Source organism: Haliotis asinina, chromosome 2 (genome assembly GCF_037392515.1).
Source record: "Haliotis asinina isolate JCU_RB_2024 chromosome 2, JCU_Hal_asi_v2, whole genome shotgun sequence".
Taxonomy (NCBI): Eukaryota; Metazoa; Mollusca; class Gastropoda; order Lepetellida; family Haliotidae; genus Haliotis; species Haliotis asinina.
Genome location: NC_090281.1, coordinates 84655145 through 84668365, shown reverse-complemented (window position 1 = coordinate 84668365; position 13221 = coordinate 84655145). Strand labels below are relative to the sequence as shown.

Genomic DNA, 13221 nt, shown 5'->3' with positions numbered 1-13221 from the left:
CATCTGCCTAAGTGCAAACTGTCGTTCATGGACAAGCCCTGTTCTGCCTGTTAGGTTGTTCTGTTTCTGGGCATCCTCTGTACAACCAAAGACCCGTGAAGGTCCAGGGTAGAATAGCCCTTCAGCAATCCATGCTTGACTTAGAATTCAACTATGCTTCTTGTGAGAGGCAACTAACGGGATCGTTTGGTCAGGGTCACTGACTTGGTTGACTCGTCATCAGCTCCCAATTACACAGATCGATGCTCATGCTATTGATCACTGGAAAGTCTGGTCCAGACTCGATTATTTATAGACCGTTTGGCTCAAAAGCGGACCAGTGAATTGCAGTGTAACCTGGAAATTAATAAGCATAACATACTCAATGAAACGCTGATCATAATCAAAACATCATACCAACTCTGTGATTTTTTTTTCAGAATTTTTGTCCTAATAATGAAAAGTTGTTTATCAAAGGATCATTAAAATATTGACACAGTTCACTGTTTATTACAAGGGAGGAGTGCAGAGAAAGGCACAACCCAAACAACTGCGAGATTACCCCAAATACTGTGAGATTACCTCGGGTAACCACTCTTGCAAGAACACATCGTGAGAGTGCATCCACAAAACCTGTATGCTGAACAGACTGCACCTGAGTGCTTGTAACTCCAGCACATTGATGTGCAGGGTCACCTTGTTCGGGGATCAGGGCCAGGAACTCAGAGGTCCCCAGGACACTCTCTCCCCTAACCACCACCCTACCGCACGTGCCGTCCCCTCTTTCTCCCATCATCTTGTAAAGGAGGTACCCGTCTGAATCATGAGCATTGGCACCAGGGTCTCCAACAGATAGATTTTGGTCATCGGTCCAACACCGCCAGTGAGGGATTAACCACTCCAGAGTTCTTAGAATCATCTCGTAACTCTCTGAGTGAGACCACAGCTGCACTAAAGCCTGCTGAACCAGTCGCGTCATGAGACGTGAATGGCACACTGTGTCCACTGTCGCCACTATGTTGTCTAGCAAGTGTAACCATGTACGAGCTGAGGCCTTTGGGGGACTGAAGAAATTGTAGCACACAACCCTGGACTTTGGGAATGTGGTCTCGAGACAGAGAGGGTAGTCCCTTATGTGTCTCAAATCACGCCCTCAAGAAAACAAGATAATGGGTAGAAGCCAGCCCTGTTTTCTTGAGGTTGATAGTCCAACCCAACTTGGTGAGAATATCCATCTCCATCTGTGTGGATTCTCTGACTTAACTGAGTGGTGATATCTCTGAGGAAGGTCTTGCTTTCAATGTGTAATAAGGCCATCTCTGAGTGTGGACAGCACCTAGGATTTTGAACTGGCTGCCTTCCACTCCTGAAAGAAAAGAGACAGCCAGCTGTTGATAGGAACGACAGTCAAGAAATAGTGAATCCTGACAGTGGGCAGTGTAGCACCTTAATGGGAATCCGACTACCTCTACTTCTGAAAAAGCTGCTGAGCAGGAGCAGCCTTGCCCTTTCCCTCACCCTTGCTTTTGCGTGCCTGAAGTGGAGCAGTCCACTTAAGCGCATCCTCCGACGGAGTGGAAGGATATGCAACGGCAAGGACAGAAGGCTGGTTGTGAGAACTGGAGGGTTGTTCAAGTAAGGGTATGGAGTCCTTATGTTTCCCAACCACCTCCACACACCTTCCTAACTACCACCAAAGTCCCTTGAAAAAAGGTAGAACTCATCCGGAAGGACAATAGTGCCTGCTGTGTAGCCAGGGAGTATCTGGCAACTGACAGCCAAAGTCGAAAGAGGCCCATAACCACACACATCATTTGGCTTGTGCAAGTACAAATTTCATGTCCCGCCAAATGTGAATGCACCTCCGTCAACTGCCTGGCTAGCATGGACAACCAAGTCCATGAAAATGGATAAGGAACCCTGGACGGGTATTAAATGTATCATAACTACATGATAATGGCAGCAAGGGTATTTAGGATCGGTTTTTGTCTCTTCCAATGCCTGCTTGTGTTTAATGGAATGTGGTTTTTATCTGTTAAAGTATTAATACGTATACAAGAATGTTATCAAGTATTTGGTCTGTCTATGAATGAGTTTTGTCTGAGTAACATTGAGCTCACTTGCAACAATAGTACAGTGGTACCCATGTCTACTTTGCTTGCCTGTGTAGATCTGTAGTGTTCAAAATTATATCCTAGTAATTCAGAGTTGTATGATGAACTAAGACCTAAATACCAGAACGTTTTGAAATGAATCTCATTAACCTCATTGCAGCAATGTGTGGAACAAGTAATATGGGCCAGTTCCAGTGGTTATTATGGTCAATGATTACATTGTATTCATCTGATTTTCAGGATCACATGAGGAATGTCTATTCACTTCTGGCAGATACAATAGCTGTGGTTGGTGAGTATTGTTTACTAAATGAAACTTTCAGAAACATGCATCAGTGTGCATTGACTATCAGTGGATGTGTGCCTGGACAGTGTGGTTTCAGTTTTTTTTAAAAAACTGTGACCCAGCTATTTACTATGATCTGCGTTTCAAAAAATGCTTTTTATGTGATTTCCAAGGTGTCTGTACAAAATGAGGTGTTCCTTGTGTCAAAGACCCATGGAGATCAGGATTAGAATTTGTCTTTGGTAACTTGTGCTTTTCGTAAGAGGCGGTTGATCAGATTGGATGGTCAGACTCGCTGACTTTGTTGGCACATCATTGTATCCCATTTGTATAGATTGGTGCTGATGCTGTTGATCACTGGATTCACCAGACTCAGTTATTTACAGACTGCAGCCATACATCTGATATTTTACTGAGTGTGACATTAAACGATGAACCAAACCAAACCTTGTGTTGTTACATCATTTTGACAAATGTTTGTTTTAGATGTGGAGACCACTTGCAATGAGGACAAGGCACAGAGAGATCGATTTATAACATTTGTCCGAGCCAGCGCTGTGAGTAAAACATGGGCCTTGCTGTCAGTGATGCTCATTAGTTTCATTGTAGTCATAGTGAAGTACTGATGAATGTTATTTTTACAGCGATCACTCTGGATCAGTAGATGATCAATAGGAGGAAATCTCTTCCTTAATCTGAACTATGGGATTTTCAGAAGAAATTACTGGGAATTTCTATATATATTCTTTATCCTGATTCATGCTTATTATGCTTATCTCCTTCCTCTATGTGAAGATTGTGGAACACTTGAAATCCCCTTCTGATTGAAGCTGAGAGAGCCTCCCTTTTCTGCCAAAATGGTCACATGACCAGCCATGTTTGCCACACTCTCCTTTATCCCCCGACAAGTCGTCTTCGCCAAAGACTAAGTCTTCAACCACTAGACCTGCGCTGAAACAACATTTCACATCAGTTTTGAAGTCCTTCAGAGATGAGATTGTGTCCCAAGGTACAAATCGTCAGCATGCAGGATCAGTGGATAGCGTCTACTAGACCTTCATCAACTACGTCGTCTACATGCTGCATGCTTCGAGAGTCTACCATCTACGCAGATGTCTACTACGTCTGCACTCAACATGTCAGATGCTTCTCCGAATCAACTGCAGCTGCTTGCACCGCAGTCACTGGACTCCAGCCTCTTCATGCAGCAATTCACCACTCATATGATTAACTTGATGGATCGCTGTTTTTAAGAAGAACAGAAATGCCAGTCAGAAGCTACAACTACAGTCGCCCTTCATGATGGTTCACCGACTGCAATAGGGCTGTTTGATGAAGAAAAGGCATTGTATGCACACTCCTGTTCACGGAATTCATTGCCATTGTCTGTATCCTCACTTTGCAGTATGGATAAAATTTCTTTCATCGACTCGCAGAGTATCCCGCTTCATCCCCCGTTCATCAAAGATGCCATCATTGTCATCTCCTCTGCACTTATCACTCAGAAGAAGGATCAACAATTCATTTCGGAGCATCTATCCTTGATGTCTGTTTGATTGAATTTACTATGCTGTCAAGGTCTACAATCAGAATCTACTTGGGGCGACAGCTTTACTGAACCCTTGTAACCTGTGAAGGTCCCTGAGTAGAATAGGCCTTCAGCAACCCATGCTTGCCATAAAAGGTGGCTATGCTTGTCGTAAGAGGCAACTAACGGGATCGGGTGGTCAGGATCGCTTACTTGGTTGACACATGTCATCGGTTCCCAGTTGCGCAGATCAATGCTAATGTTGTTGATCACTGAATTGTTTGGTCCAGACTCGATTATTTACAGACCGCCGCCATATAGCTAGAATATTGCTGAATGCGGCGTAAAACTAAACTCACTCACACGCTAAACCCTTGTATAGAGCTCTCTGGTCAGCAGCCACGGTATTCGATGGCAGAACTAAGGATGTCGCTAAATCCGTTACTCGGGTACATCTGTCACTGAGATGAGAATTTATTGCCCAAAGTTAACTGCCAGGACAACCAGACAGACAATTCTACATCCTCACATTATCTACAGTCCTTGGGCCACATTATACACAGGATTTGTCATTATGCCCAGTTGAAAATACATCTCATACTAAGACAAGGAGACGTTTCAAAGCACCTATTCATCCCATAATCTACTGAGACACCTATGAAAGTATCCTGCAACACTATCTTAGTATGGATGAGATCCATAATACAAAGTGCCTACAAATTAACAGGACTGGACCCTCCGTGAGTGCCAAGTCCACACAAAGTAAGAACATTGGCGTCAACACTCACTCTGCGTGGAAATTGCTCATTATCAACTATAATGGAGGGCTGCTTTTGGAAATTGAATATGGTCTTTACCAATCACTGCCTAAGGGACATCATCATGGATTACGTCGCTGGCATTCAGCAGTTTGGGTCACTGTTACACAACAACTAACAGTTCCACAACGGTGCTGAGTTTCACTCACCCTTTTATCACCTGACTTGTTTAGACCAAGAACGCTCTGCAGAGTATAATGGTTGAGACTCCATGTGCATGTCTTGAACAGGCTAGCATGAGTGATTATGACAACGAAGATACTTGTACATGGAGAAGGAACGCAAGTGGTCTTGGTTGGAAATCTTGACATACAGTTGCACTAGACACAAGCAGGATGTTAGGGGATCTATATATTACCACGTTCCAGGAATGCTTCAAGAGAAGACAAGTTTGACTGAATGCAATCCCCTATCTCACAGATGAATATTGCAAGAACAGGACCAAACTATTGCCAATATTGTTCCCAAAGGAGGGTGGGGGAGGCGGAGAGTACTGGGCATACTTTGGGGATTCAGAGAGAGTGACTACCATGGTTTGCCATGTGACCGTATCGGCAGGAAAGGGAGGCTCCCGATGGGTGAGTGTATTGTATGTCTGCTTCAATTGGAAGGGAATTTCAAGGGATTTCAAGCATTCGACTATCTTCTCATAGAGGGAGGAGATGAGCATAATAAGCATTAGCCAGGTTAAGTCTAAAATATCAGTTCTGTTCAGAAAATTACATTATTACATAGTGTAAGCATGCCTAAGTATTGGAAAATTCTTCCCAAGTTAAAATGTTAATGGGATATTTTGTATTTCGATGGGTGAAAATCCCCAAATCCCTTCCCAAAGTGATCCCTGTCATTAATGTTGATAATGTTGTTGTTATTGTCATGGTTACTTGAGAAACCTAACGTGTGGTACGATCAAATGATCATCTTTGACCTCAAACCACCCTGGTAGTTTGCATCTTTGTCCTGCCCTTGTTGGGAATTTTCTCCTCACCTGAAGTGTGAAGTCAGTATTAAACTCAAACTCTGTTCATGGTTCTATTAAACAGAGCTCACCTGTATTTAATGAAGTCTACATATATCTGATTTAAAACAAAATGCTAAACATGTCCTATTTTGATAGAAATCTACTTGTGCTTGATTCATGCATACATTGACTAAATGTACAACCAAACTGGAAACCAAATCTACAATGAATCCTTTCTTTCTAACACAGGGTTTGATCACTGAGCCTGTACTAAAGGAACGTTTAGATCAGGAAACTCTGGAAGCAGTTGGCCTTATTTTTTCCAAGTTGCAATTCCAACAGAAATATGTCAAGACCAAGACAAAGCTATAGTAAGTGATGATGTTTCTTTTATTTGTTCAAGTTGTAGAAAATCATGTAAAATGTCCCACTGGCTGAGTCAGGATGTCATAATTGTGGCACCTTTTTAACCCAAAAGGGATTCTGGGGATTTCTTCCTCTACTGCAATGTGAAGTCAGTATTTTATCGAGACATTGTTCGTAGTAGGGTTAAACAGAATAGATTTCCAACAAACTATGTCGGAGTACTAATTTACGGACAAAATATATAGATGAACAACTTCTTTATTTACAATTAGGAGCGACATTTTGTGTAGATTCTGGGCAGCAAAATGTCATTGTTGAGTTAAAGAATTTGCTAGCCTAAATGTTTTATCCTCACCAAATAGATCAGGTTCAGTAACTTGGTTGATGGTATGTCATTGTTTCATCTCTGTTGAGATCATTGCTCACAATATGATTTACTTTGCCTGATCATTGATTATTTACAGACAGCCATCATAGAGCTGAAATATTGCTGAGTATGGCATTAAACAATAAGCATCACTCGATCAAGCATTGGCTCTCTGGCACAAGCTCATTGTCAGATATTTTATGTAATAGTAATACATGTACATCACCTTTAGTTGACAAGGAATGTCTGAATAGAATGATAGTCCTGTTTTATTGTTTCTTTCTCCAGTTATAAGCAGCAAAAGTTCAACTTACTCCGGGAGGAAAGTGAGGGCTACTCAAAACTGGTGACAGAACTCAATCAAGAAATACCCTCAAATGTCACATATCATCAAGTGCTAGAAAACATAAAGTCTCTCATAGGTAGATATCATTCATCAGTCTTAATTAAAGTGCAAACTAAATGAACAGCATCAGGAACTTGTTTATCTTTACCTGATAGTTTCAGGCTGTGATGTAGCAGTAATACTGCTTGCTGTGTATTTTACAGTTTCTGTTGTTCATATCAAGTATTTGCAAGATTTGCCATATCTCCAGGGTATACATTCCGATGGATCTCTACTATACCCTGGATGCATTTACGGCATAATGGAACACTTGAAATCCCTTTAAGTTTCTTCTTATTGAAGCGGATGTACATTACACTCATCCATCAGCCTCCTCCCTTTCCCACCAGTACGGTCACATGACCAGCTATGCTTGTCACTCTCTCCTACATTGCCTGACTAGGATGGCTGGAGGCACTTTGGGTCACGATACAGAGATAAGTTTTTGCTTGTATTTCGATCTCATAATTGACCCCTGCTGCAGTGGGGGACTAGGTATTCGGCAGCATCTGTACGTATGTACTTCAATCCCGTTTCTTGTTAACTCAGTATCTCATGAACTGTTATACCCAATGTAATTCAAATTTGGTGAAAGCCTTCATTCCGGGATAATGCAGACACCAGCCGATCTGGATGACCTTGACCTTATTTTCAAGGTCACGACGACTGACCACTCTTCGAAGTCTCGTTAATACAGTCTCATGAACTCTTGTACCCAATGTGTTCAGATTTGATGACATTAAGGGAATGCACAGACACCAGTCAATTGTATTGACCTTGACCTTATTTCCAAGGTCAAGGTCATGGTGGCTCTTGGACCACTCTTTAAACTCTTGTTAACGTGATATCTCATGAACTGTTACACCCAGTGTCTTCAAATTTAGTGACAGCCAACATTGAGGGATTACACAGAGACTTTGGGATTACACAGTTGGTTTTGTTGACCTGGACCTGATTTTCAAGGTCACAACTACTCTTCAACTGCTTTTCAAACTCTTGTTAACACAGTAATTCACGGCACCAGTAGATTTGTGTGACCTTGATCTTATTTTTAATATGACACTTTGCCCCCTTTTTGAACTAATCTTAATGCAATATTCCATAAAACATTGCAACCAACGTCCTCAGTATGGATAAGGATAAAATATCAATTTTATCCAGTCAGGTGTTTATGCTGGGAAAGTGAGCAAACCAGTCAGCTCACTTTTACTCTTTAAATTATCTGACCGATTAAACTTGGCAGCACAGACCATGCAGTGGTTCTCTGAAAGAAGTTGAAGGTGTGCTTGCATATTTTTAGACCTATCAATTTATCTCTGATTTCCCCAGAAATCTGAGTCGCACTACAAACAAACGTTCGCAGCTGCGACCTCTATCTTTATAGACACTGGCAAGCTTGGTTGTAACGGTGGCTTAGCTGATTGGCTTCTATGAGAATGTGGAGCCAGCAAAGGGAGGTAATAAAATCTAGCCAACCTGTAGATGCATTCAGGTTATAGTGGACAGTTATTGAAATGTATACCCTGGAGATATCGAGGAAGAGGATTTGCATGATTACATGTTTCTATGAGCAAAACAAGTTAATGATGAGGGATGTGAGCTTACACATTGTGGGAATCAACCACAGTAGTTGATGTACATGTCTTTGATCTCAAGCTTTTGTATAGTCTGAAGGGGATTTGTGTTATGACATTCATTTGTTTGCAGGCTGTTTTGACTTGGACCCTAATCGGGTGTTGGACATCATGCTTGAGGCCTTTGAGTGCCGCCCAGAACAGGAGTCATTCTACATTCCACTTTTCAAAGATTATGTCACTGACAAACTGACGCTTTGTCATATTCTGGGATTTAGATTTCACGAGGTATTATTTTTTGTTTGTAAGTAATATACATATTAAATAGTTTATTATCATGCTATCAAAACATGGAGTTGAAATTAATCGAATGCTGGCCAGCTAGTGGTTACATTGTGTTTGCTAGTCGTGCCAAAGACCTGGTTCAATGCCACACATTGGTACAATGTGCACAGCCTGGTTCCCTGGGTCTGATGTGCCTGCGCTAACTTTCCAACACTGACCCAGGCAACCACTGCCGCATGGCGGCGTTCACTGCAAGGAGACGCGCCATACATTTACTATAGAAAAATCCGAGGACTGGTGGTTAGAAGTTTTTCATAGCATTTTCATCGATACTATGACAAAGTGTACGTCACCAGAACAACGGACATCATTACTTTCAGTGTTGGAAAACGTTATTTAAGCAGTTTCGGGACACAAAAATCGTCGTTACATAGGCGATATGTAAACAATGACACACTTCCTACTTTCATCACTGACATGTGCTTTGATATTTCATGTCAGCTTGCTATTACCACGAAATCGTACACATAAAACATAGATCTGAACGACCACGCTGATTGAAAATACTTAGCATCTTCATTTTAGCACATTTGATGACGAAAAAATCGCCCATTACGTCCCATGTCATCCATCGCGTCAGGGTATGTTTAGCGGATATATTTTTCGACTGCCTTGTGAAATTACAAGGTAAAGCGCTTAGATTGATATGAATGAGGTTAATGACAGCTAGGGTTTGGCATTCTGATATTTAGCCTCTACAAAAGAAAATGAAACAGTTATGCCAGTATCATTCAGAAATGTTTATGATTATAATAAACATAGTGAATCAAATTATCAATCTACAAAGATACACACACATCTACAGCTCATAAAAGGAATTTGGTACTTTATATTCCTAAATTAAATACAGAAAAATAATGGTATGATTAGTATGTTAATACACTGGCATACATATAAGGGAAGAACTTATAAGATAGATAAATGTTCCAATGTTTCTGAACTGTTGAATTAAGGATGATTTTTACCTATGAAACCTGTCATGAGAACGGTAGTTTTTGTGGCTTGAAGCCAGTATCAGTGTACTGTACTTTGAGTATTTTGAGCATGATAACCCTGGTGTTCATAGAGTACATCTGAAACAAATCATCTGACATCAGCAATTATTCAGATAGATTAATAATAGTTAATAGTTAATAAATAAAATAAAAAAAGTTAAAGGCTGCTCAGGACTTTTTGCTTTCCTATATTATACGTTACAGCAGTGCATGCATACATAAATTAACTCACCATCAGTTATTTTGCTTTTGAATTTTGAGTATTTTGCTCAGTACTTGTTGACCAGTTCATTATTGTGATTTTATTTTTTTTACATCTTAATTTTATGGTGTGTATCTAGAAATTATATCTTGATATAGATACTGGGTAGTATGTTAACACCTAAACTTATTTGTACTAAAGCACTAACTACTCTTGGTGCACACAGTAAAAAGGATGTTATAACATTGTACACATGTCAAAAGAAAGTAGAAAATAAAATAACCTCAAAATTAATATGATATTTAATGCTATGATTGTTCCTATGGTGTATAAGTGTGCAGAAGTATAGGGGACCTCGTGCTGTAAAATTATTGAAGATGTACAGCAACAATGTGTGAAAACTTTCTCAAAACTGCAAACAATGCTATTGTTTGAGGAGAATGTGGCAGAACCCCTCTCCAAGATAAAAAGCTTGTGCACACCACAAGGGCTATAAGATATTGGTGCAGACTACTGTAACTGGATGAACGCAAACTGTCTTGCCAGGATGGGCTGCTCATTAAAATATTCTGTCTAGATTTGAATTTGAACATATGTGATTAGCACAAGGTGTGAAGATACTTATTCACTTTTCGAAACAAAGATCATTTTAAAACCTACAACAACAATGATGTAGTTCCATCAATAGTTTGTCTGATTCCTTCTATTAGCAGCATTTTAAATCACTCTTAAATGTTAAAAAGAATCTTACATTCCCTATCCCTATACACTTTAGACCAACCACGGTTCTTTTCAGGTGTAGTAGGTTTGAACTTCCAGTCGATTTTGGAAGATACACAAATGTCCCAAACACTGAATGACTGTAAATTCTATATATGAAGGGGAAGATATTTTGTATATTAGTTTCATATGAATGTATTACTTGTATGTGACCACTACTCAACCATAAGAATTTTGTATGCATCTTAAACAATTATGTGTACAGTCCTGCATTATAACATTTTTAGAGCCGAGTGCAGCCTTAAACAACAAACCAACCAACATCTTTTATCTGAAAACTTTGACAGACAGACCTCTGATGCTGTATATAACTCATGTCTATATTTATGTTAAAAAGCCAAGGGAATTTTAATAGATTGCTTCACTGACATGCTTGTGTCATGCAATCCAGCATTGTCTGTATTAAACTGTTTATTGTGATTTCAATAACAAGAGGTATCAAAATTGAATGTATCCCTCTCCCCACCCCTCTCCAACCCCAGATATGACTACAGTGTTTTTATGTAATAGGAAATGGACACATTATGAAATATTTTTTTAACTTAACATGTCTTCAACAAACATGAGCCCCATCTTTGAGTGTTGTGTATCAGTGTCTTTTAGACAAGCACACTTTCCATTTATGAATGGGCTCTTACAAGACAAGCTACTACACACACAGTTATGAATATTTCATGATGTATCTGTTTTCCTGTTGTATACAAAACTGTAGCTATATATGGGTTGGGGAATTGGGTATATTCAATGTTATATATAATGCTCCAGTATGTAATCAACCTCCCAGTAGCATCACCCAGATATTGCCATACCAGAGTACTGTTAAACTTTTGAAGATCAATGCCACTATGATGTGGCCCAGTGTTATATTGAAAAGATATATACCAAATGAATACCAATAATATACCAAATGAATACAAATAATAAATGCAAAAACATTGTTAAGTGAAGCATTTATGTTTCAAAAGTGTTAGATCTAATTATTACTACTTATAATAATGTAACGTAAAAACCATTTTCTAGTTACAGTGACTGGGCTTTCAGTTTGTTTCCAACACACATAACAGCTAGGAGAAAATAGGGCCAAATCAACGAATTACACGTCATCAAATTCCCCCAAAATGAAGATGCTAAGTATTTTCAATCAGCGTGGTCGTTCAGATCTATGTTTTATGTGTACGATTTCGTGGTAATAGCAAGCTGACATGAAATATCAAAGCACATGTCAGTGATGAAAGTAGGAAGTGTGCCATTGTTTACCTATCGCCTATGTAACGACGATTTTTGTGTCTCGAAACTGCTTAAATAACGTTTTCCAACACTGAAGGTAATGATGTCCGTTGTTCTGGTGACGTACACTTTGTCATAGTATCGATGAAAATGCTATGAAAAACTTCTAACCACCAGTCCTCGGATTTTTCTATAGTAAATGTATGACGCGTCTCCCTGCAGTGAACGCCGCCATGCGGCAGTGGTTGCCTGGGTCAGTGTTGGAAAGTCAGCACAGGCACATCAGACCCAGGGAACCAGGCTGCAGTGTGCAAAGCCCATTTCTGATGTCCCCTCCCTTGATGTTGCTGAAATATTGCTAAAGTCAGTGTAAAACCCACTCACACTTTCCTTTTCTTTTGGCATCACATTTCAGGTTTGCTTCTGACAATAAGATGACTGGTCATGACACTTTCAAGTACTGTTTAAAGTGGTGTTGAACCCACTACCTCACATATGTTTTCCATTACATGCTGGTTTGTGCTTTTTTTTTTCAGCAAAATCAAGAAATTGATTCCACAGCCTCACTATTCCGGGTTGCAGCACTGCTGTTGAGACACAACTTGGTACATCTAGAAGATCTCTATCCACATGTATGTATAATTTTTCACATTAAGGATGAACATCAAAAGACTTTTGTTAGAAACTCAGCACTTCAGTGTCTCTGGATTGGTTTGTAGAAATAAACCACCTGGCTTAAAGACTCTTCATTTCGATTTATGTTTAGTGAACAAATGTTCTTATGAATAGAGTGTAACATTTGCAACTTATGCTACATTACATCAGTCTCAGTAATCAGAGGTGTCCTTTTTCAAGTATTGGCATTGTTGTGTAAAGTGAGGAAAATTGTTAACCTTCCATGTTAAATAACAGCCACGGCTTTATCCTAAATTTTTTTTTTTAACAATATGATGTTGCCATTATTCGATAATGTGTCAAATGTGGAATCCTTTCTGGTCATTTACTCACCATGTCTACTGAGAATTCTGATTCTGTTACAGCTCCTGCCATCAGACTCAGATATTATTGCATTCCATGAAAAAGAATTGGCTGATGCTAAAGCCTACCAGCGTAAACTAAACATTGTGTCATTGTCTGACCGTAAAGATGAAGACAAAGATAAGGATGACATGGTCAATATAGACCTGGTAAGTACTAATGTGATAGGATACACATTTCAATGGTTTCCCAGGTAACAGCATGATACTACTGCCTTTGTCAGAACTTTGGGTTAGAATTGGTTCCCCGCAATGTT

The 13221-nt window shown here is 39.8% G+C and overlaps 1 protein-coding gene across 1 annotated transcript in view; it reads left to right on the top strand.

The window, feature by feature from the left end:
- LOC137274467 (THO complex subunit 2-like) overlaps nt 1–13221 on the top strand; it is a 56899-nt gene that overhangs the window by 3727 nt on the left and 39951 nt on the right. Inside the window, exons 3-9 of the mRNA XM_067807664.1 lie at nt 2334–2385; nt 2866–2936; nt 5936–6057; nt 6708–6841; nt 8512–8666; nt 12464–12559; nt 12968–13114. Coding sequence (XP_067663765.1) covers nt 2334–2385; nt 2866–2936; nt 5936–6057; nt 6708–6841; nt 8512–8666; nt 12464–12559; nt 12968–13114 — 777 coding nt within the window. The remainder of the gene's footprint in view (nt 1–2333; nt 2386–2865; nt 2937–5935; nt 6058–6707; nt 6842–8511; nt 8667–12463; nt 12560–12967; nt 13115–13221) is intronic.